This window comes from Tyto alba, unplaced genomic scaffold (assembly GCF_018691265.1).
Source record: "Tyto alba isolate M040663 unplaced genomic scaffold, T.alba_DEE_v4.0 Super-Scaffold_16, whole genome shotgun sequence".
Taxonomy (NCBI): Eukaryota; Metazoa; Chordata; class Aves; order Strigiformes; family Tytonidae; genus Tyto; species Tyto alba.
In genome coordinates, this window is record NW_024881278.1 from 15,379,616 (window position 1) to 15,403,730 (window position 24,115).

General features: G+C 42.3%; 2 protein-coding genes across 5 annotated transcripts in view; one reads left to right on the top strand and one right to left on the bottom strand.

Annotated features, from left to right (window-relative positions):
• Nucleotides 1-3,390: 3,390 nt before the first annotated feature.
• Nucleotides 3,391-21,710, bottom strand: BROX (BRO1 domain and CAAX motif containing). Of its 3 annotated transcripts, none has more exons than XM_032989262.2 (13): nt 21,605-21,710; nt 19,665-19,792; nt 18,737-18,843; nt 17,133-17,229; nt 15,710-15,805; nt 14,976-15,048; nt 14,496-14,601; nt 13,855-13,944; nt 12,969-13,054; nt 11,681-11,762; nt 10,485-10,635; nt 8,293-8,452; nt 3,391-7,796 (listed from the first exon to the last, which is right to left on the bottom strand). In XM_032989262.2, exons 2-13 carry the CDS (start codon nt 19,763-19,765, stop codon nt 7,710-7,712), a joined length of 1,236 nt encoding a protein of 411 aa, XP_032845153.1. In that variant the 5' UTR covers nt 19,766-19,792; nt 21,605-21,710; the 3' UTR covers nt 3,391-7,709. The 3 variants fall into 3 exon arrangements, with proteins under 3 accessions (XP_032845153.1, XP_042645438.1, XP_032845152.1); XM_042789504.1 differs by having other exon boundaries at nt 19,665-19,796; nt 21,615-21,678; XM_032989261.2 differs by lacking the exon at nt 21,605-21,710 and adding an exon at nt 20,878-21,155.
• A 116-nt stretch (nt 21,711-21,826) lies between these two features.
• The window catches only part of AIDA (axin interactor, dorsalization associated), a 29,336-nt gene continuing 27,047 nt past the window's right edge, over nt 21,827-24,115 (top strand). For both annotated transcript variants that reach the window (XM_032989263.2, XM_032989264.2), the window contains exon 1: nt 21,827-22,049. In XM_032989263.2, coding sequence (XP_032845154.2) covers nt 21,940-22,049 — 110 coding nt within the window. In that variant the 5' untranslated portion in view covers nt 21,827-21,939. The remainder of the gene's footprint in view (nt 22,050-24,115) is intronic.

The window sequence follows — 24,115 nt, forward strand, 5'->3', positions numbered from 1 at the left end:
AAATTGTGGAAGTACCATCAGCAGAGAAGAGAATCCTGGTATCACAGAGGAGAATGTACCTGACCTTATGATTTTAGGGCAATTCAATAGAGGAAATGCAATCTTACATCTAGGAGCTATCAAAATTGACACTGTAAAGGGAAAGTGAGTCATTCTTTGGGAAAGACCAACAGAAAGATTGGAGGCACGAAGCAAAATGATTAGAGAGCACCATGTGGCTCCAGCAGATGTGATTCTTGGAGATGCATATCTAGTTCAGATAGGGAAGACTTAACACGCTGTGCTAGTGAGGCTTCACCTAGAATATTAGACACAAGTATGGTTTTCAAGGATCAGGAAACAGGAATTTGAATATGCAAATAAGGAGTCAGGGTGATTAGCGGAACTATAACCCTATTTTATGAGAGGAACTTCAAGATTAACAGGAGCTGCCACAAAGGTGACCTGGTAGGCATACTGAGAAAGGATAGCTCCTTAGCCAGAGTCTCGAGATATCCCTGATAAGCTCAGCAGAAACCTCTGTGATGGGGAATAGTTGGCTGGACACAAGAAACCCTGATGGGTGCAGGACAAACTGTGATCATGAAGTGACCTTCCAGGAAAAGAGCAGTCAGGAACTATTCAGGGAACTGACATCCTGTGTCCACTCACATATCGACACCAAAAAGGTGTAAGTAACCCACTACCTACCCAAAATGAGCTTCTCAGCAAGAGCTTCTCTGCACAAGGTCTCCCAGACAGACTGGACTGCAGACAGACCATGATGAATGTTACAGAAACACAGACCAGAATGATAGTTTCTTATCCAAATGGTTCATGCTTTAGATATAAGCTGACTGGCAGTAAACAGATGTTCCCCACCGCAGCAGACAACAAGGAGACCCTTCCAGGCTGGCTCCACTACAAGGACACCATTTCCATAGCTCTCAAAAGCACAGGCACATCTTGTGAGCTCCCAACAGTCCTCAGCTCACCCCAGCAGCAGCAGTGGATCTCTGCCAGTCAATCTCACTGAATTGATTTGGCCCTCAGCCAGTACACCAGTAGCTCTGCCTTAACTGGAATTCAGTTGCCTGAAGATCCCATGTGCTGCAGCAGAAAAGAAAAGCCATCCCATCACTTGTCTTCATCTGAACTTCAGAGCTACTGCGTGCTTCACAGCTGTGCCCCTAATTACCTGCTTATTAAGCAACCAACAGGAGACCACATTTGATATTCCTGTGCTTCTTCAAGCTGTTTCTTCACTGATAGAAAACTTTATCTGACTTGTCTAAAATGCTACTAGACACGTCTGATATAGTGGAAAGTAGAGCTGCACAAGACAATCTCTTATTTGTGTTGAAATTATACACCAGCTGCCTGTGAGAACTGTAAGAAAACTGTAGGTCTTGTTTTGTTTTGAAAAAGGCAAATAATTTAAGAAAGAAAGTCTGTGCTGTCAGAGGAGTTCCCACACCACACAACAAAAAGTGCAAGAATGCCAACTTGCATCAATCTCAGGAAAAAGTACTGTGGCATAAGACTGGTGATCAAGTTAGAAATCTGAGCAAAATCATCAGCCCAGATGACGTGAATGTGCTAGTCACAAAAGCATGAGATGAAGGATTTTTTTAGGCTTCCCATCAGCTTTGATCCCATCTGAAGTCACAGTTTAGAGACAAAATCCTGCAGACTTTTCCTACAACATCCAGTCCAGGATAACAACATTGAGCCTTGCATTTTCCAAAACTATTGACAACAAATGAGTATAGGACTTGCTACCCAGGTGTCCACCAGAATCTCATTTTTCATTTTCATTAAGCCAAATCTCTAACTGCTATGGCTTTAACAGAAAATTTCCAAATATAAACAGAAGCAAGCAATGTGTAGACATCTATATATAATCTAAAAAGGCAGTTTTATGGTTTGAACTGTCCATTCATCCACTTTATTTATGATGTTAGCTATAAACATCATTGGTGGTTATTTCAGTTCTTACTCAAGTGTGAAAGAAAATAAGGAAAGTAATAAAGCATGGGCATCTAGGTTTTTTCCTTGTAACTTAAAAGCAAAGGCATGAAAAGCAGCCTGCAAGGCACTAGAAAGAGCACACAGTAAGAGGGGTCTTTCACATTCAAGGAGCTGCTCAGCTTTCTGAAGTCTGAAAAAAAGTGTCCCAAGTGACTCATCAGCTGTTTTCAAACCAACATGAGGGAAACTGTGGGTCTTCAGGAGTTCCCAAAACAAACCAGCAACTTTCTGTGACTTGGAAACCTATTTTAGAGTTAATCCGTTTCAGCAAAGTCTGCTGCTGAAAAGATGACTTTCTTCATGGAGGAAAGGAAAATAAAAATCCAGTCTAGCAGTTACATGCTAAAATTATGAACACTCTCCAAATGTAACGACTTGTTTATTTGGATCCCTATTTGAATAGATGAATCTGATGTCAGATAAAAAAAAAAAAAACAAACAAAAAACAACACACTGTAAAGTAGAAAACTTTGACTTTCTAAATTAGAGAGGAAGGTTTGTCTTAAAGTTGATATCCAGAACATTATCAAATTCCCAATGCTACACTCAAAACAGCCCAGTCTTCACATTCCTACTAAATTATCTGATATTATCAAAATTAAATAGAAGATAGTCTTTGACAGCAAAACAATTCTTATTCTCTAAGGACTACATAGAAATTTAAATCCTTTAAATCACTAGGATGGAGGGAAAATATTACAGGATCAGTTATAGATACTTTTACTGAAGTCACAACATGCATGAATAAAAACACCTTTTCTGTAGGTTTTTTTCAATGTACCTTGTTGAGGGAAAAAGATTTATTTCACAAGGAAATAGACATCAGAGTCCGATAGAGACTACTTTTTTCTCCTAAAAACTGTGCTAAACACTAAGAGGCTAAAAGGCATTAGTGTGTATTTACTCTAAATAACTGAAAGAGCCAACCCTGCCTCTGAAAATGAAAAAACATGTTTCCTACAAATCTACTTGCCACCTGCTGGCAACGTAGAGAAGTGTCCCACAATCTGCTGCACTGCCCAGACAATGCCTTCACACAGTGTACAGAATAGCCTATGATGTCACAGACCTTTGCAAGCACGAGGATTTTGTATAGGCATGAGAAATCATACCTAATTACTTTCTGGGTTTCTTTAAACAGAAGTTTGGGAATGCCATCTCCTCTCTTCCTGTCCCATGACTTGAAGTGCTTCATTGTAGCTACTACTTCCATGTACACCCAATTCATGTATCTTGCTCATTTAAATCCTCCTCTGGGCATACTGCAAGGATGAAGTATTATTTAAAATTATTACATTTGCATTAAATCGGAGAAAGTAACATTCAAGATAGACTCTTTTTCTTGCTACTAAAATTTCTAAATGATGAAACAAAAACTGATACGTTAAGATTGTTTATTTTAAATGGTATTCTGAAACTAGTGCTTATATACAACTTTTCAAACTACGAAGCTTAAGATGGCATGGTGACTGCCTTCACAAAATAAGGCTGGTCAGACAATCTTACCGGAGCTGATTCCATTTGAGTACGATTATTCGAAGTACTGGTTGGCTTCAAGAAGGCTGTAATCCATGAAGGCACCAACCCCAAAGGACGTAGGCCTTCTTACATGAAAAGCTAACCAAGGGCACCCTCAGTTACCATGTGACATTTGTTGAATGTGAGAGCGTCACCAGCAGGGGAAGATCTGAATGAAACCAACGGTCATTGTGGAAGGACCTTTATACTGCATTCAAAATCTGGAGACAGGTACCCACGACAGGGGCTTTTCCATGCCAATCATACTTGCTGTGCTTTATTCCTCACTCAAATGGTCCAGTTAGGGAAAAAAACAAAAAAAGGAAAAAAAAAAATGCAGCTTATGCTGCTATGATTTGGCAATGACTTTTAGAGATATATTTTGTTTTTTTGGGGATAATTAATATGCATGAACAGTATTTATGTTCATGCCAAAACTTCAGTTTAGATACCAGACACAGGGATGGGATGAAAAGTATCATCCCTCAGCCAACAGACAAACTTTTCTCTGAATTGACATGGAAGGCAGATGAGCTACCGACTGCCTCCTCTCACGTTCCCCCAATACTAAAGGTAGAGATATGCTTCATGAGTTTGTTTCATACACAGACAATTAAAAATACATTTTAGTAATGTTTCCCATAAAAATCTTACCAATAGCACAGTACCGAAATCAGTGTGACAAAATTAAAATGACAGGAATTAATATTTACAACCATTTTGTATTGTACTGAAATTGCAAGATCAGAAATTTCTAAAGTGCAAAGGTGGCTATATTCTACACGGATACAGGGATCTGTTTTCTTGCTTATAGCATGAACCACTACCATCATTACAGACACACCACATACCCATGCCGAACATTTAAGTGATCAAACATCATCCTTAGGCTGACAGGCAGAAGTCCTCTACCGAATCCAGTGAGAGGCAGACATCAGCATCCACGGGCCAAATTTAGTCCCTCAGTTGTAAGACTGTCACATGCTGGATGAAGATTAACTACTGTAAACCCACAAACATGAAACATGGAGGAAGTGTATTTAAATACATGGAGGAAGGTATTTAAATAGAAATAGTACAAAGAGCTTACTAATTTCTTTTATAGTAGATTAAAGACAATCACTGCATTTTTAAAAGCACAAAACAGAGGGCCCAGCACTCTGTATTTTATTTAGCTGCAGTTTTGTCCTAGTTCAGACTGGGCATAAATTTTTAAAGACTATTTACACCAACAAGATTTGCAGGTTTAACCATAAGAACCTCTAAAACCAGAGAGAGGCCACAAAACCAGGCTCTTGCAGCATTAGAGTATTAAAAAGTTGCCATTCAAAATACCTCATTCTTAAAAATTACTAAAGGAAATCATAATAGAAGGAATGTGGCTGCTAGGTTTCCAAATTAACTGAAACTCCCAGTCAATTCACCCATATTCTTAAGCATATTAGACAGTTAATCTACTTATTATTTACAATAATTCTTGCTACTACCCAACAAAACTGAAGAGAAAATTGCTCATTGACTCACAGCTCTCTATACTTCACAAACTAAACAGTCTCCAGTTTCTTATTTTTGGGCAAAACTATCCAATGTTTGCCATAGGACTCTATCTACAAGTAAACAACGTTTGTCTTGAAAAGCAACACATGTTAAGTGAATTAGTTTGTTCCATTCGTCTATTTTTAAACTACTACATCATATTTACTGAAACAGCTATGGCATAAGAAGTTACACAGCTAGGCTTAAGTAATGCCATAATCTGACACAATTCACTTGGTTATGCCCCAAACTATTTACAGTGAACTTGATTCAAACAAACCACTTGGTTTGAGAAAGTGTCCAAAGAATTGCAAGTCCATTAAATAATCTTTCCTAAGCAGTTGTTCGGGAATGATTTAGTCATGATGTGTTCATTTTATTTTAAGATATTCATATACTGAAATACACCCATGGGCAAAAGCCTCACTGGAAATTAATTCCAGGACCTACACATGCATGAGCAGACAAGGGTAAGTCTGTGCCACAGTGTGTAGCAGATGGAAAGGAAAATGAGGGGAGGAGGGAAAATGAAATCTAGTCTGCATAGAAAGAAAACTAATTAGGTTCAGACATGTATGTATTAACACACACAGGCATCTGAAAAACAATGAATAACTAAGAAAATCATGATTATGAAACTGAGTTAACTGGATCTTGATCCTTAAAGGGGACAGGTAGACGAGTACAGTTGTAAGTTTTTAGAATTATAACCTATAGCTCCATGCTCCATTCTGGCAAAACCTAGCTGGTCTTTTAACAATGCAAGAAGTGTAAGAAGTCAGTTGATCAAGTTACAAACAGATATGAGTAACTCTTCATAAAATATATCCCAGGCTCCTGTGCAGCATCAGAAGAAATGGAACAATTTTAGATAGAAATTCTCCTTGATGCTCATTATCCTCTACCCATCTAAGCCCTTGCAGAACATAAACTTCTTCCAAAGCAATTCGGCTGATTTTACACTTAATTTTTGTGTTTAGAACTGGCTGAAAGAAAAATCTATCACTGGAAACAATGAGTTAGTTCTGCATTTGATTCACCCATGACAGCCAGTATTAAGAGTCTTTTTGCTTCTTGCAGCAACGAATTCGGTAGTTTGGTCCAGTACCCCAGGAAGTCTTGAGTTTCCTATTAATGTCAACAGCTTTTGTTCCACAGGCCTTCAAGGAGCTACATACCTGCCCTCTAAGCTAGCTTACTCTAAGTCCCATGAAAGATTTCAAACAGAAGCACTGAATTACACCACAGTGGAAGATGAGCTGATCCAAACAGTACCAAGTGAAGTATGTGTTTACAGTACACACCATAAGTGCATGTGCCATCGTGTTTTTTTTTGAAGTGGGAACATTTGCAGGCAGTTCAGTTTCTTTCTCAGGTAAAGTGCAGCAACTCATACCCAGAGATTGAAGTGAGGGCCTTGCAACACATGCATTATATTCTCCTGTGTTTGCAGCAAATCAGAAAGCTGTTTTTGTTGACATGGGTGTTCTGCAGTGCTCAGCACTGAAGAATGTTATCACATTTTCCACAGTAGGCAGAAATGGAAGAAGTAAGTTCTACAAAATACTTTCTTTCTCAGTCTTGACTGGGCTTGGCTTTTGGCAAATTCTCTTCATAACGAGCTGATTTCAATGCAATACTGCAAAAGCTGAGAAACAGCACTGTTTACAGAGGCATGAAAGAAACCTAGTGCTTGGTTTCCAAGTTGTGCCATCAGCAATTCAGCTCATCTTTCCTCCCTGCTGTCCTAACAGCTTCTTATAGACACTACCCCGATGGAAACACAGCATCTTAGTTACAACTCCATTACATTATGCATGACAACTTCATGAATTCTAGTGCCAGGAGATTTTAACTGTCTGCAGTTTTCAAACTTACCAAATCTTTGAAGATTCAAAAACTTTGGATGAATGACGCTGTGATGCGTTACTTTTAAACACTTTCATATTACTTGCTGCTTCACTTCCACATACACTTGGATATTAAAGGATTTTAATTTAAGGACAGACAAGTCAAAGCACCTTACTACAAATTCTGGTACAGGAACCCTAATCTATAAAGAACAGAAGCTAATCATTTCAGAATAATATAAATTGTGCTTCCGTTATGCAGAACTTAAGGTTTTCCAAGTTCTGTAAAAGTCCTGTGAAATATCATAGAGGTGTTACAAACCACAGGGAGATTTTCTTTGCTCACTACAATTAAGTGACTTAGAACACAACAGGGTGTTAAGCCTGAATAACAAAACCTGAATAGATGTAACTGTTCATGCAAACTTTTGTTTGCAGAATTTGACATTATATAGCATATAATTTAATGGAAAAATCCTCAAGTGTTACAATCATGATACTTCCTTTGTTATTTGTGGGTAGAAACTAAACTCACAAAAAGTGACTCTCTCGAGGCACAGTAGGAACATTTAAAACCACTCATTCTATGATATCGCACTAAAACAAAAAATAAGTCAGATATAAATAAACTAGAAATCCACCACATTCGCAAGCAAGATAGGCGCATAGTAACAAAAGTAAATTAAATTAGTCTTCTAAATTAAGAAAAGAAGAATCAGAAAAAGGGAGATCAGAACTAAAGCCCCAGAGTCCAATTATTACAGTTTCAAAGTGAATTCAAAGCACTTATAGGTCTTAAGAAATCTGGCATCCACTGTCTTTTTGAGGCTTTATATCTGGTTCCTTCAGAGGTTTTACTTCTTCATCTGGTTTTGGTTTAGCCTGCAAAGAAGAAGAAAAAAAAACTAAATACCACAAGGAGAAACCACTGTGTCTACACAGTATTATGCATGGCTAACTTTACGTATCCTAATCTAATAGTACCCTCTCTTTTCAAGGCTGAAGGCTTTGCACAAGCCTCAAGCAAGGCGCAAAAGCCAAATAGTCTCTATTTCAGCATCCTTAAATTAATCCCTTTCTAAAAAAGAATCTTTCTATAGCATTCACTCCCGTAACATTTCCACATCTTATACACATTCAAGAATTTCCTCCTATTCAGGACTTAGAAAACACTGATTCCTAATTTCCAGATGCTGACAGTGTGGCAGAGAGGTTAACTGACTTGCCTCCTGGCACAGGGGAAAGGTGAGCTTAGGTGGTAGCCTTGTGCCTACAGCCTGCACCAAGCTGGAGAACGTTACAGAAGAGCAAAATGGTAACTCTGTGCTATACACAGATTAAAGCTAACGGGAAAGAATGGTACACGAGATCATCTTACAGTGTCATCCTTTGGCCTCTTGGTGAGATCAAATGCCGCAAGTGTTTCAGGAGTCCAGTGTGTGTTCAAGGCAGGAAATTCAAAAGGAACCGGCTCTACTAAGCCATAGTTTGCTTTCAGTTCCAGCTGGGGAGCCTCTGCTGGCACCTTCTGAAAATAGCTGTAATAGAATACAGCAATATATTTAAAACACAACACGCTATCTCTGCAGGTCGTTTGCAATTCTAAAGAAAAAACAATCTGGGTTTTTACAGTGGCAATCACTGCTGCTCTCTTTCATTAAGGCACCACCCAACATGCATTCTGTCAGCAACATTCACAAGAACAAAAGGCAATTTCTTCTTGGTATTGTTCATCCTCTGACAGTGTCCTGGTTTTGGATGGGATAGAGTTAATTTTTTTCTTAGTAGCTAGAATAGTGCTGTGCTTTGGAATCAGTATGGGATTTGGTATGAGAAGAATGTTGACAATACACTGATGTTTTGAGTTGTTACTAAGAGATCAAGGACTCTTCAGCTCCCCGTGTCCTGCCCGTATGCAGGTACACAAGAAACTGGGAGGGAGCATGGCCAGAGAACCGGACCCAAGCTGTCCAATGAAATATTCCATATCACGTAACATCATGCCCACTATATAGAGGAGGGGTGATCGGGAAGGGGCTCTCTCTCGCTTCTGGGATTGCAATTGAAGTATCTTGGTATTTTGGGATCGCTGGCTGGAACAGGCTGGGTATCGGTCAGCAGGTGTCAGCAATCACATTGTGCATTACCTGTTTGTACTTTCTATTATTGTTACTGTTCTATTTTATTTCAAATATTAAAACTGTTCTTATCTCAACCTATGAGTCTCCCTTCAGCCCTCCAATTCCCTTCCCCATTCCCCAGGTCGGGGGAGGTGAGTGAGCGGCTGCATGGTGTTTGGCTGCCGGCCGGGTTCAAACCACAACAAATAGCTAGGTGGTTTTTTTCCTACTTGATAACCATCATTCCAAGCTTCAATGAGAAGAGCACCTTTTCTCCAAAAAGACCTTCAAAATCCAAATAAGGATTTCAAATACTACCCTAGAAAGATGAAGATGACAGTTCTATTCCTAAATCAGTCTTAATGTGCCACAGCACATAATAGTAATGACACTGCAACACCCACAAAGACTTGCTACAACACAAAGCCTGAACGAGTGTATAAATCTACCCTGGGCAAACCAACAAGAGCTGAAAATTGACAAATACTGACACATGCTACCTTACTTCCTGTGCTGCAGCAGAGCTCTCTGGCATGCACATCATCCAAAACAGTGACTGGTTATCTGGTTTCTCTTTCAAAGTTTGTTTCTAGAGGGAGATGGATTTCTTGAAATCTCCTGTATGCTGTTGTTGTAAGCTATGACAAGAGTTATCGAAGCCAAAGCAGAGTAGAGAATTTCTTTTCCTGTTTGCAGTTCAGTTTGATGTACTTGGCAATCACTTTTGGCTAGTCAATTCCCCTATTATGCGGGTCTTTAAATATATAAAAAGGGAAATAACAAACCTAGCATGGAATACTAAATCATAAGACAAGGGGAGGGGAGAAAGAAAGGAGTAAAAGAATTCCAAAGCCAAAATTAATCTTGCTATTTTCAGCTGCTTCCAAACTCTTTTTGGAAGGGGCATTAACTAACAGAAACCCCTATTCACAGTATTAATTATACTTAGGCTGGTGAAGCTCCTAGCACCCTAAGCATATTCTTCACTGAATGCATGACTGTGTTTTGACTTCGCTGCTGGCAAAGCAGAATCAGCTACCAGTATTCTCCATTTCCCCTCTGTCCTCTTCTTCCTACTAGATCCCAGCAGCTGGGAAGAGGGCATTAGAGCAACACAGCAACCTTTTCTCAAAGTTTCTTGCAGGACTCTCTCTTGTGCAGAAGAAAAAGAAACGAAGTGGCTGAGGAATGAAGGAAAAAAACTGCTTAACCTGTCCAGCACGTCAGTCCAACCTACCCTTCTGAACTGGCACAGAACACAGAGAGGGTGATAGCACAGACCCGGAGCTAAAAGAAAATTATAGAATTGCAAACTTATCTTTAAGTTACATGTCATGCCCTAAAGGAATATAAGAACCGGAGAGTAAAATTTACCATCCCATCTTGAAATAAAGGCAAATGAGGTAATAACAGTTCATACAGAGTACTGTACCAACCACAAATTACTTACATGAATCCGTTCTCTCTCTGGCATTTTTCTAGCGTGTTCTTAATCAAACTTCCTAATTTCCTAAAGAAGAGATGTCCAGAAGGTTTGGCAGTAGTCCCAGGCCCTTTGGTTTCTCCATATTCTTTGCACAATGCTTCAGCCTTGGCAAAAACTTTGCAAGAAAGAAATGTAATAAAAATCATTTACATGACTCTTAAATCATGGTTCAGATCTACAGTGCTTCAGTTTTAGGAGATACTAGAATCCATTCAGCCTTCTTGTTTCTTAGAAACAAAAATAAACCAGCTCAAAGGCAGCACTTCCAGCCAAGATTTACTGCATCCAAAAAGTGATGTCCTCGTCACTCCATACTAAAAAAAAGATAGCTTTTTGTGTAGAAATATGCAGGAAAGCATTCTTACGTGTGGGTCAAAACGTAAAAAATAAGCCCACAAACTCTGCCACATGGTACAGAGAGAGAGAGAGTATGAAGGCGTCCATGCACAGCTGATGCCTCAAAATAACTAACACTTAATATAGAGTGGGAAAAGAAGCACTCTGAACAGCAGGCACAGTAAAAACCACAGTATTTGTTTTACTGCAAGTAATCCAACTTAGTTTGTTCTTAATAAATTCTTTATTTTTAAAATGAAAGTTTCCAATTTGAAGATTTAAGCATTTTTTTGTACATTGTGGTAAAGTTATGTAGTGCAGGCCATTGGGGTAGCAATAGCTTTGGAGAGAGAAAACAGGCAGAAGACTGAACTACTGCAAACTTCCCTTAATCTACCTTTCAAATAAAGAAAAAGGAAGCAAGTTACTGAAACCTGTTTAAAAACAAACAAACATGGTCTAGATTTACTATTTAATGTAAGACAAAGCAACCTTCAAAGCAGAAAAGGCTGCAGGAACTTAACATACAGAACAGAAAACATGATGACCAGACAATTGAATTTCACACTGAATTACATGCAGTTCAGAGTCAGTCTTTAACAGGCGGAGAAGTGAAGATGAAATTTTCTGCAGCACTGTTATTGAAAGACAGTCTTTAGTAAGAACAAAAATGGAATATACCGTCTCTATTCAAAAGTATGCTGGATTTTCATCAGTTAACAGACAAAATCTTAAGTTTATAGGAGACCAAATAAATACGATACAGCAAAATAAACCAGGCATGTCATCATCAGACCCTGTAATCCAGTCTCAATCACACTTACATTTTTCTGATTCCTGCAGAGATCTGATTGCTTCCCCACATTTATCACTCGCCAGTAAAGTTTGACCATGGTAACAGTATGCCTAATGGGAGAGAACAAAATCATTACCAACATCACAGGGAACTTCCTCCACCAATTCACTTCTGCTCTTTCATACATGAGAGTTGCATCTCTTTGAAGCTGTCATCACCAGCAGATAGCTAACAATTTGGGAATGCAAGTCAAAGCAGCATTCAGTGAACAATGCAGTTCAACGTAAACACTAGGAGGGAGGTATGAAGCAAGCTGTATCAAGTCTAGCCAAGAGTAACTTTGAGCTTCAAGAAGGATGTTTTAGCAAAAGCACTAGTATGTAGTGTAGTTCAAACCTTTCTTTCTCATTGTGTCAATGTACAGCACTAAGCCCCACCACAGAAAGAGGATGAACCCCAGTGAAGCTTACAAAGCAAAGACTCCAAAAACCAAAACCACCTGAACACTCCAAACCCAAATCTGCAACAAACATCACTGAATCCAGAAGAGATGATGTGTTCTACCTCATTGAGTAGAACTGCTTGAGATATTCTACCATAGTCCAAATAATACTTCCAACACCCAAAATCCCATTCGTTCACATTTATGCTTGAAGATAGTACTATATTCTAGTGAGTACTGAATTGCCTCTTTTCTGTTATCGGGAGTTGCTGAGTTTAAATACTGAATACCATAGGTAAAGGAACGATCCTGTGAACTAACATCTACTTCGCATCCCTTCCTTTAATGTCTGTTCTCACAGTATAACAAGTGTTACCTAAACCTACCATTGCCCACATTACACAAATTAAAAAAGAAAAAAAGTACCACAGCTCTGACCCTCCCTCACCTCTCAGACTTGATAATAAGGCAAGCAGCTTTTAGCTACAGGTTTAACTTAAGAGAAAGACAACAGCATTAGCTGCTTAGTTTGGGACTTTTTTACAGTATGAAAGAGCCAGACTACAGGCTGTGGCATGCCACAAGAAACAGCAAATCAAGCAGCTGATGATCCCAAGAGCAGCACTGCACTTGCTAGGAGATCAGTCAAGCAAAAAGGGACAGTACTTGGAATGGTACCTAACATTACTTGATGAATTTTCATTCAGGCCCTTCAAAAAGATGATCAGCTCTGAATTATGCCTAGAATCAGATTGTGATGCAGGTAATGGAAGACAAGTAGAATGTTCAGTCTGAATTGCTTCACTTCCCCCATTCCCTATCCAGCCCTTAGACAACATTAAAAACTGTAACTGCAGTCAACTGAAATACTTACATAGGCCATATAGAAACAGGTCTTCAAGTTTAAGTACTTCCTCCATTTACCTGCATAGGTTGGATCCAAACTGGATAATGTTTGATCTATGAACACACATGTAAAGTTATTTTTTAAGACATTTCCAAAAAAGAAAAAAATCAGGCACACACTCAAAGACCAGAATACTTAAATTTAGCAATAGATCTTAACTATAAAGTAGCCAGAAACAAGTGACATAAATTACTCCTGCAAAGGCACAGAGAAACTATGAGGAAAACCAAAAATATGCATTTATTGAGCTATCATGCAGTTGTCCCTAGAATCCCTGAAACTGCTGTCTACTGAGTTTGGAAGGCTAATTCTCCTAAGTATTTTTAGGCAGGATTTCAAAGCTTGTTCCTAGTTCAATTTCAAGTAGTGACCCATAAAAGCCTACGTACATTACAGTATTCCATCCCTTATATTGACTCCCATATTTTTGCACTTTTCCCACTTGCCTCAGTAAGCCCACAGATCAGCCTACTCATCTGGAAGGATATACATAATTAACCAGGCTACGCACTTTATGGTCTGCATCATAATCTGCTGCCCAAAGGCAGCTGAAACACACTCCATTTACATCAAGCCATTCGTTTGCTGCAAGACATTACTCTGTCTTCTGTCTCCCCTCAGTAACACTTCCTACCATTAGCTACAGAAAAAGATTCCCACAAAACCAAAAGGCCTTATCAAAATATACATTACGCTGATAACTGAAGCCCTAAGCGTGCTAAATAGAAGCTAAATATACAAAGCATATCCACTGAGAAACAGTGTTAATACCGCAATTGATGGGTGGGTGAAGTATGTCTGCTAGCAAGAATGCATAAACCAGGTCACTAGGGATACAAAACAAGACACTTACCAGCTTTTTGGTAGAAGTTGGCTGTTTCATAAGCAAGAGCAGCTATTAGTCCTGGATTGTGTTTCAGCTCAATAGCCCGAGCAATTGTCACTGAAAAAAAAAAAAAAATCCACACCACAGTATTAAAGTTTAATTGAAAATGTCATACCAAATCAGCAGAGCAATTCACCATTTTAAAACCCCTGCATGAGCAGAAAACAAGTATTCTGCAGTGAAGCAAAAGTCAGAATAAAGACAGATTATTTCTTAGATAGAATGATTTCAAATTAATAGAAAAGATGAAGGAAGGTTTGTCTGAAGACTAGCTAGTAAACTGAAGCTGCAAATATTTTAAAGGAACTGGGAATTTATGATAGGGAACCATGGTGGTGAAGAAACTGCATGAAAGGAAAAAAGAAGAGGGAGGAATGTCACACACAAGTTCTTCCAAAGTGTTTACATTTGTAATATCAGACTGATTTTTGGCATTTTCCTCCTCTAATGGTAACTAAAGTTTCTTTAAAAGCAACCCCCCCATTAAGCCACAGTACTTAAGGAGAAGAAAAAAAATGGCATTGCTGCCACGCAGACTTCACAAGACATCAAAGTAACCCACAAAGATTGTTATTCCCCATCCCCAACAAACATATATCTGAAGGTACCTTCCTGAGCTTCAGCTTGGCACTGTATGATGTAAGAGTCTATAAGTCGAGCTTCTAAATCTCTTCCCTTTTCTACAGGTGTAATCAATTTTGGAATGTGACTTTCCTAAGTACAAAGCAAATCTCAAAGTTAGTTTAGGTTTAGTACCACTGCTACCAATGTGAAGCAAGTCCCTTATTCCTAAATGGCTGGGACACCGAGTGAAGGTCCCCAGTCAGCTGGCTGCACTGTTGCACGTGCTGCTGGGCAGACAGATTATTCTTCCACTGCCACTGGGAAAGAGTAGCAGGGATGGAGTGGCAGCACAACACATTAATACCCTTCTTTTTCCTGTATCATTAAGATAGTCTGAGGTATTTGTTTATTCTGTAACCTTGTCAGAAAAGCAAGGGAGGGATTTCCTAAGACAAAAAGTCAAGTACTTGGATACAACTTAGAGAACAAACTTAGAGAACATAGACCAAAGACAGTTTTTCTACCTTCAAGTGTTTAAAAATCCCAGCTGCTATCTTCAGGCTTCTGTGAACGTCTTTTGCTTCATCTTCTGTTATACTAAGAATATAGAACAAATCAGTGAAATTTTAGTTAGAATGGACCTCTAAGTGTCATTTAGTCCCACGTCCTGCTTTGGAGCAGGACTATCAACAACAGTAGATCAGGTCAGTTAGGGCTTAGTCTAGATGAATCTGGAATCCTTCAAGAATGGAGAGTCCACTAACTCTCTAATGCAACCTTTCCCACTGCTGTGCTACCCTCATGGTAAAGAGGTTTCCTACAGTGTCCAATCATTAAAGAATAAAATAGAACTCACTTGAAAAAAATAAGTGGACCTTGCAATGACTTTCAAGTAAAAGGTAACCTCAGTGTTAAAAGCCAAAGCTTTAGAAATCTGTAGGGCTAAAAGTCACTAGATCTAGGATTTTGAGAATCTTACTTTTGTATCCGGATATTTAGAGAAGGACTGATGAAGGGTTTATTCACAACCAACACTTTCCCAGTACCAGTCACATGGTACTAGTACACTTTGTTCACGGATGCAAAAAGGGATTGAGGTGCACTTGGAAATTACAGCACATGAAGGAAAGCCAACTGCCTCCTTGAACTCCTGCTGTCTCAGCTGGACATGCACTACAGCAGTCAAAACTCAGAACCTGCTAAATGTTTGAGTGGAATATTGCTGCAGTGGAACTACTAAGAAAAGAAAAACACTTACTCTTCTTTTCCAGCAAGTCTCGATGCATATTTTGTGTACCACAGAGCTACGTTAAATCCCATGGAAACCAGTTCAAACACTGCATCCTGCTGGGCACTAAAACCAGACAGACAAAAGCCCCCCCCAAACAATTTAATGCTTTCTTTTTTCTTCTGACAAACTGTCTCTGCTGATAATTCACACAGCGTAAGTCAACATTTCTCTCCATATAATATTTTTAATTTAAGAAGACAATAATTTTCAACTCAGAACCTCCTACTTGCTGAACTGTCTAAAAGTGACTTCAATTTTTACTTACTCCCTTTAAGAGCTCATAATTATAGTTTCCCACATTCAGATGCCTACCTTTCCCTTTTGGGAACTTTTACTTTAAAACAGTAACTTTAGATTTGTTTAGCTTTGGGTGTGGCTGACATTTCCCCACCCCCCCAACCCCCTCTTTTTTTTTTTTCTTTTTTTGCTACTGCATATTTTGTGGAAAGCCTTGCCCTGGAATGTCTACTTTAAAGTTGTAGCTGCTAAGTTAATAAGTCAGAGTCTATTACATCTCCCTCAAATTAACGTTATTGTAAGTATTTAACTTCAGTCAAACAGCATACCAAATAGTGGGAAATTTCAGAAGCTAAAAACATGGTCTTTGAAAAGACTGAACTTGCAATCACAAGCTCAGTATAGCTTAGGAACTATCAAACTTTAAAAAGAAAGGTGTGGCAGTGGTAAGAATAATGTTGACCCAAGTACAAGTGTGTATGACCATGAGAAAATTAGAAGAGTCCTAACGAACAGCTTGTCTTCCAAGGGGAATAAAAGCTTTGAGGATGTCGAGCACTTCCTCTAAAGCCTGACAAATTTGTAAGTGTGGTTATACAACACAATTACCTACAATAGCAAGAGACAACTGAATAATCCCGACATCTACAAATCTGTATTCCTACTTAAAACTGATGCTTTTTTTATACCAGAAGTACATGTACTAGGACCTTCAGAGGACAAGAACAAAATCAGACACTCAGCAACATTTACACTTCAGAAAACTCAGAAGATACTGGTCAGGCAATAGTGTCAAATAAAAAAAAAATTTAAACTGCATTCATTTTTGTTATCATATACTCTCAAAGTTCTTCTTTGTACTGCTCTTGCCAACTGCAGATACAGTTTGTAGATCAACTAAGACACAATGGATCCTTCTACCATTATCATGCATTATCATGCCTTTACATAAGGGCAACACATGCTTCAGAACACCTAACACAGTACGGCAACTATAAAAACCACAAAACAACAAGATTTTGGGAACTGTTTTGTGTTCAACATTTTGCTACACTTCTAAGCTTACCTTTGTACCTGTGCTGGCACATGTGCATGTACATAGCAGACCAGAAGAAAACAGCTGCCTACCCTGTAATCATAAATGCATATGTACCTTGGAACTTGTCCGTGTAATGTGTCTGTCCACTTGAAATTCTGAATATATCTCAACTTGCATTCTTGGGAGGAGTCATCCAGTGAAAGGATAAAACCTATAGAATAAAAAAAACAAGTACCAACAGGCAATCTCGAAGTAAGAAACAGAAACAAGTAATGAAAGAATGGGTATCAATGAGAATATGGATATAGATAAAGGAATGTTTCTTGTGGTACGACTCAAAAACCTGTGTTACCTCCTGAGGCTTTTATTCCAAAATATCTTGAGAACAACATGTACAAAACCCCAAAATGGCTACTACAAGAAACTCCTTGGCCAGCAGGTTACCAACTCAACTTTGTGAGTCTTGATTGCTCAAGGAAAACCTTGCAGATGTCTGCATGTTCTGTGTGGTGACTAGTTGGTAGTTGGACTGACCCAGGTACAGGATGGCTGAGGCTGCTGGAGGTGAGTGACTGTCCCTGCCAGTCACTCGAGAAATTCCAGGAAAAGCTGCCCGGTCAACAGGGAGAAGAAAAAGGGCTTGTAAGCATGGACTCACCTAGCTGTCATATCTTTTGTCTCCAGAGCTACAGGAAATTGGGTTTTATGTCCAGCAGCCCAGGAAGCGGCAGTCAGTGGGATGAAGCTCCTGCTATGGGATGTACACATCCTAGCACATGCTGGCCCAAGGAATTTTTCAGTGAGGACTAAGATGGGCCTTGGTCCGATCAGGTCTTACAGACTTCAAGAACTCAAGACTTGCAACAGCAGCTATTGGAGCTATAGCTCTAGATACTGTCACATGTTTATAAAAACAGAAAATACTCGTTCCTTTCACATGCAGAAGATTTTAGTGAACAAGCATGATACTTTCCTGAAGAAACTCTCCAAATCTTGTCTGCAGCAACATGGACGCTTACCTTACCTTTATCTAGAATGTCACATTAGCTTACATCTTCCCAGGGACTGAGGGAACTAAACCAACTTGAGCTGCTTTACTTCCCACAGCCTGAAAGATCACAGTTTCCATGAATCAGCTGATTCTTGAAAACTCTGTCCTAAGAAACTTGCCTGAGCACCTGACTGCTAAGAGAGAGTTATCAAAATATTGGTAGCAGGAGGGTTTCAAGGGAATGTGTCATCATAGTTGACCATCTACTGAAAATGCAGATACTGTGCTAATGAGCACCTTTATGTACACAGCTAATACAAGCAGCAGCAAAAGTAAACTTGCAACAAGTCTATTATCTAGCATTAGACAAACCAGAAGTTTACACCGAAGAGTGACTCCTATCAACTAATTAACAGACTCAATTTATACTTAAGGAGCAATTCACCACAATCTAAGAGATGAAGCAGAATGATGTTATAAGCCAGAGGACAAGACTGCCAACACTTAGTACTGGCAGGGTGACAAAGGACACTGGAACATGTAGAAAGGGCCTGGCGAGTACCCACGACTGGTATCAAGCATAGAACTCACAGAGATATTCTCCTTCCTGAGAAGTGCAAAGCTTCTTTACAGAAGATTAGCATGATATACATTCTGAGAAGTGTCATTAAAATTCAAATTATATACCTCTTGATGTATTAGCAGTACTGGTAATAAATGTTCCTACCTTGCAAGAGTGAGAAGTACAAGTCAGTTGCATTCTTCATCATTTCTGGATTACAACTCGAGTCTGTGAACAGCTCCAATAGTCGTGTTCGAGATAACCTCGTATCACTGTATGGGGGGTGGGCGGACGGCAGTGGTGGAAAAGAAAAAATAAAAAAGAAATCTAAGAGATTCTACCCAAAAATGTACTACTGAGAAAGTACCCACCCATGCACACCACCACCCGTTTGGCTCAGTGAAGCTAAGCACTCAATTTAGCTATCTGAAGGCATGGAAAGGTACTTTATGAGGAAGATGCCAATAAATACAGAAAAATCTCCCTTTCTCTTCTGGATATGTATGATTGACTCTTTAGTTTAAAGTACAATCGATTTTGGACAGACAGCAATGGATAATCAGTACTCATTATCAATCTATTGTTCTAACACAAACTAAAATAACTATGCCTTTATCTACCAAGAGCTTGGGTGCAGGGGGAGGGGAGGGAAGTAACAAGCAGGAACATTCTTCAACATTAGAATGGGATGAGCATATGAAGAGATAAGAATAGATCTGCAAATTAAGCTGAGATCTCTTTTCATTATACTCCTATATACAATAGAGCATTCATGCCTTATTCACTTATGGAAATCACTTTAAGTAATCTTTTGCAGAAGAATGCACAGTCATCAGAAAGACAATGAAATGTTTAGTCTTCTGCCTCTGCATTACTATAATAGGCCTTGCTATACACTCAGAGACTTGAAAACTGGGTAATTCGTTCTCTGTAACTAAATGTTCAGTGTTTTCAGTGCTACCAGTATCTTATTGTCCCGCAGCCTACACATTTCTAGTCATCTTCAGAACAACAACTGAAAAATAACCATTACTTTTAAGGATGTCCTCCGAACTGTGAGAGACAGAGTGAAGTTAATCACAAGTACACTTACTTGCAAACCTTTGCCGCAGCTGGAGTGGTAGCTACCCCATAAAAATTAAATGAAACGGGAGCTGTAGCCTTCAAGGGATTGCGATGAAACCAGTGAGTCATTTTCTTTCTGTAGTGTTTACACCAAATCTAAAGTGTGGAAAGAAATTAATATCTGCAGGAAGGGGTACAACTGAGATGCTCTATGTCGTGCTCCTCAGCTCACAAAAACATATTCCAAATGTAAACAGTCAGGAAAGAAATTAATTTGCGAAGTTGTATATAATTGTACAGAAGAAATTAATTTCTTTTTTTTCCATTTGAAACACTAAGCTTCCACATACCTTGTCCTCACCATCCATGCGCTTAGAGAATTTCACTCTCGGAATACATATGCTTTCTGAGGCAACTGTTTTAAGCTGGGCAAAAAGCTATAACCTACTTTGCTCTATATTATTGCATACTTTCTTACTAAAAAAACCCCACATTTGTTACCTCCTCTGTAAGGCTGAATATTTCCCATGTAATTTACAGGTATATCTCAATTCACTGAGCTCTGCATCTCGTGTCTGGTCAATTTACTAGTAGCTTTTATTGTGGCATCATTGACAGAGATAAAACTGCAATTACATAGCACTGCTTGCTGAAAAGACGGATGTATTTACACACACGTATCAGACCTGGAAGCTCGGTAGAGTACCACTAAAACGCACCACCTTTTATCTTTTTCCTCAATTTCAGCAATGATATATAACACGAGCATTCCAGCGAGCTTTTGACAAGGGTGCACGGTGGGAGGATGAACCACAATGGGCACATGTTGAAACAAGGGAGGTCTGTACCGGCTAAAAAAAGAGAAACTTCTTCACCATGAGGACAGTGGAACTGAGGAACGAGCTGCCCAAAGGGCTGGGGCGGTCTCTGTCCTCAAAGGCTTTCAAGACCTCACTGGGCAAAGCTCCGAGCCAGCTCTGAGCAGGACATCGGCTTACAGACCCCTCCCTGACCTCCGGCACCTTATGATGCTTTTTGAATCTCCAAGTTCATCGTTAAAAACACTATGCGGCTTTGCTAAAAAAAAAAAAAAAAAAAAAAAAAAAAAAGAGAAAGGATCTGCCAAGCAGCGACCCACTGCCACCATCCAGGAATTCGACCCCCTGCCACAGTCCAGGAACTCCTGACCTCGCCGGTGACTTGTTTATCGTGTCAGGACCTATCGCGACATCTTCACCCACCTGCACAGCGACGTGGACAGAGCAGACGTGCCGTCGCACGGCCTCGGCCGCACCCCAGCCAGGGGACAGCCCGACGGGCGCTGCTTCCCAAGGAGATCTTCCGTGTCCGCGCCGCCTTCACCCGCCGCGCCCGCACAGGGCGGTGCGCTCGCCGGGAGCCTGCCCGGTGACCGGCCGCCTGGCCAAAGCCCGCCGCGGGGCCACCGCCCCTTCCACAGCGGCAGCTGCGGGGCCGCCGAGCCCCGCCAACACCAGCGAGCGGGCACCGGCACAACCCGCCCCCCCCCCCGCGGCGCCGGGACCCCCCCCCCCCCGGGAACGGCTCGCCGCCGCTTCCGCCCGGCCCTGCCGTGCTTCCCGCCGCTGCGTCACACGCCCGCCGCCGCAGGCAGCGCCAGAAGAGAGCCGATGGCATCGTCCCGGGCGGTACGGCGAGCCGAGCGCATTGATCCCGCCGGTTATTCCTCCCACCACCCCCCTCCCCTCGGTACCCCTGCCAGGCCGCCGTCCCGCCGTCAGCCCCGTGGCTGAGGTCTCCCGCCGCCAGCCCCGTGGCTGGGCTCTCCCGCCCCCTCCCCGGGCACAGACAACGGTGACGCGGCCGGGCCCCACAGCCCTCCCTCGGTAGGGACCCTTCAACTCCACCAACAAAATGCGGGAATGGGGAGAGGACGGCGGCCCAACACAGACCCTCGAAAAGGGGTGACCTTCCCGCGGCGCTGCTTACCCGGGGGAGCCTGCGGCGGGGAGCAGTAGAGCGGTCCCCGACACCGAAACCCAGCTGGGAGGGCGGGCTCCCTCGGTCGCCACGTGATCGCCGCCATGACACATACCGAGGCGGAAGTCCCTGGGCGGGTGGGTGCCGCCGCCTCGGTAGCGATGGCGCGGGCGGGGCGCGGCCGGCGCAGCCTACCTCGCTGGGCGGCGCTCGCTGCGTTTGGTTGTCGCGGCGGCGGTTGGGCTGGGCTGGGTCGGGCCAGCGGCGGGCGCGGGGCTGGCGGGAGCGGCGGCCCGGCGCGGTGCCCCGGCCCGGGGTGAGCATGGTGCCCTAGTGCTGGGGCTATGTCGGAGGCGGCCCGGAGCCTCCTGCAGCGCTGGGGTGCCAGCTTCAGGAAAGGCACCGACTTCGACTCCTGGGGGCAGCTGGTGGAGGCGATCGACGAGTACCAGATGTGAGTGCGGGGGCGGGCGGCTCCCGCCTCTCCGTGTCCCCGTTCCCCCCCCCCCCACCCCCCCCCCCCCCCCCTCCCTGGGCACGGCCGCGGAGCCCCATGCGAGGGGTCCTGGGGAAGGAGCGGCTCCCGGGGGGGGGCCCGCCGGGCCTAGGCCGCGGCCCCCCCTCGCCCCTCAGGCCCCGCCGGCCGGTCCCCCCGCTGAGGCGTGGGGGTCGCCCCGCCGTGACCGCCGGTCGGTGGCGGGTGCTCGGGCCGGGCGCTGCCCACTCCCCATCGCCGGGTTGCGGGGTGGGAGCCGGCCCGCCCTTTCGCGAGGGTGGCTGGCGTGGAGCCGCAGGGCTCCCCCGGGCCGGTGCCCCGGGTACCCCCCATCCCATCGCCCTGTCCTCCGGGTACGGCACTTGCGGGGAAGGGGGGACCCAGCTGCGGCAAGCGGGCCGCTGAAGCATCAGCCTTACACCACCACCACGCCCTCTTCCCCCTCCCCCCTCCCCCCCCCCCCCCCCCCCCCCCCCCCCCCCCCCCCCCCCCCCCCCCCCCAAAAAAAAAAAAAAAGAACAAAAAAACCCCAAACAAAACAACCCATCAGGATGAAAACTGGTCCATCGCATGCTTGTGTGTTCCAGCTCGCATAAGAGCGCGGGGCCTGGCAGCCCCAGTGAGATTGGCTTGTGCTGGGCGGGACTGCACCACCCATGAATCCTTTGATACCAGAGGACTGTTGCTACTGTAGGGCACTGTCGATGGTATCCTTAGAAGTACACCTGGTAGCTTGGGTCAAATCCTCACCTCGACTCTTGTGCTCATTGTGAAGGTTGAAAGTTATTCCCTTGTGATGCGAGTATTGCAGGTTGAGTTTCTTACGGTGAATTTTCTGGAAGAAGTCCCAGGGGGTTTGTACTTGTTTCGCAAGAGAAAGTCAACCGAAGAGATACTTCCCAAGAGGTTTTGGTAGTGCTGTTCAGGACTATTCAAGTTACAGGCTGTAACTGTGCTGGCTACCAGTTCAGTTGCCATTCAGAGCAACTAGACTGCTGGCCCCGTCCAGCATAGTCATGAGATACTATAATCTCATAATTTCACTCACTCACCATACAGGATGTTGCAAGTTCAGTTACTTGCAGTTTGCTGATGGTCTTCAGAGCAGGGCAAACTGTTACTACAAACCTTGGCACAGGCATGAAAAGTTTTCTTCCAGATCTGTATCTTGGAAGAAAAAAACCTGATCATTGGAAAGTAAAAGAAGGTATTTTTAATAACTGCCCTTATGTGGGTGTCTATGAGGAGGCCAGTAGGATCCTAATTCTTTAAACCGTCTTGGCAGTCTCAGCAGTCAGTTTCATATAATACTGTTTCTTCAGAATGAAAAGTCTTCAGACTTCTCATTCTGAGCTTGCTTCATTGAGAAGTAAGGTCACTAAACATTCACAGACCGTCCAGTTTGAGAGTCAAAGCATAACTTTTGTTCCCTTCCTCCCAGCATCACTTGTGTCTGACGAGAACTGAGGTGATTTCTGCGCCCTTGCGTTATTCTGACTTTGGAGCAGTGTGGTATCTTTGTAAGAAAGCTCCTCTTGGGTAGTAGTATTGTAAGATGCTGTTACAAGCCTGATCAGTGTGTTTCTGCTAAAGAGTAGTCGTCAGTAGATGAAGTCTGTGGTTCCAAGAGGGAGAACAAAGGGGAGAAAATATCAAAGGATTATAGGGAGACATTTCCTAGGGAGGAATAGAAACTTTTCAGTGTGCTTATCTGCTTCTTGTAGATACAGCAGGTAAATTAATAACATTATCAATCTATAGGGTAGAAGTTGCAAATAGGAAGCACAGGGCAGGATACCTACCTGTAGCTCTGGAGAGACATACTTTATGTCTTTATGCTGTTGCCCTCTCAAATGGCAACCTGAGGTGGGATGAACAAGTGTGTTGCTGCAGTTGTCCAGGAGCAGCTAATGTTGGCATGGTCCATACTGACTAGCACTGGCAGGCTGGGGAGAAGCTGGGTATGGAGAGCTTACTGATGCTGAGAAACATTTTTCTGAATCTAAGCTAGTTCAGTCCATGGA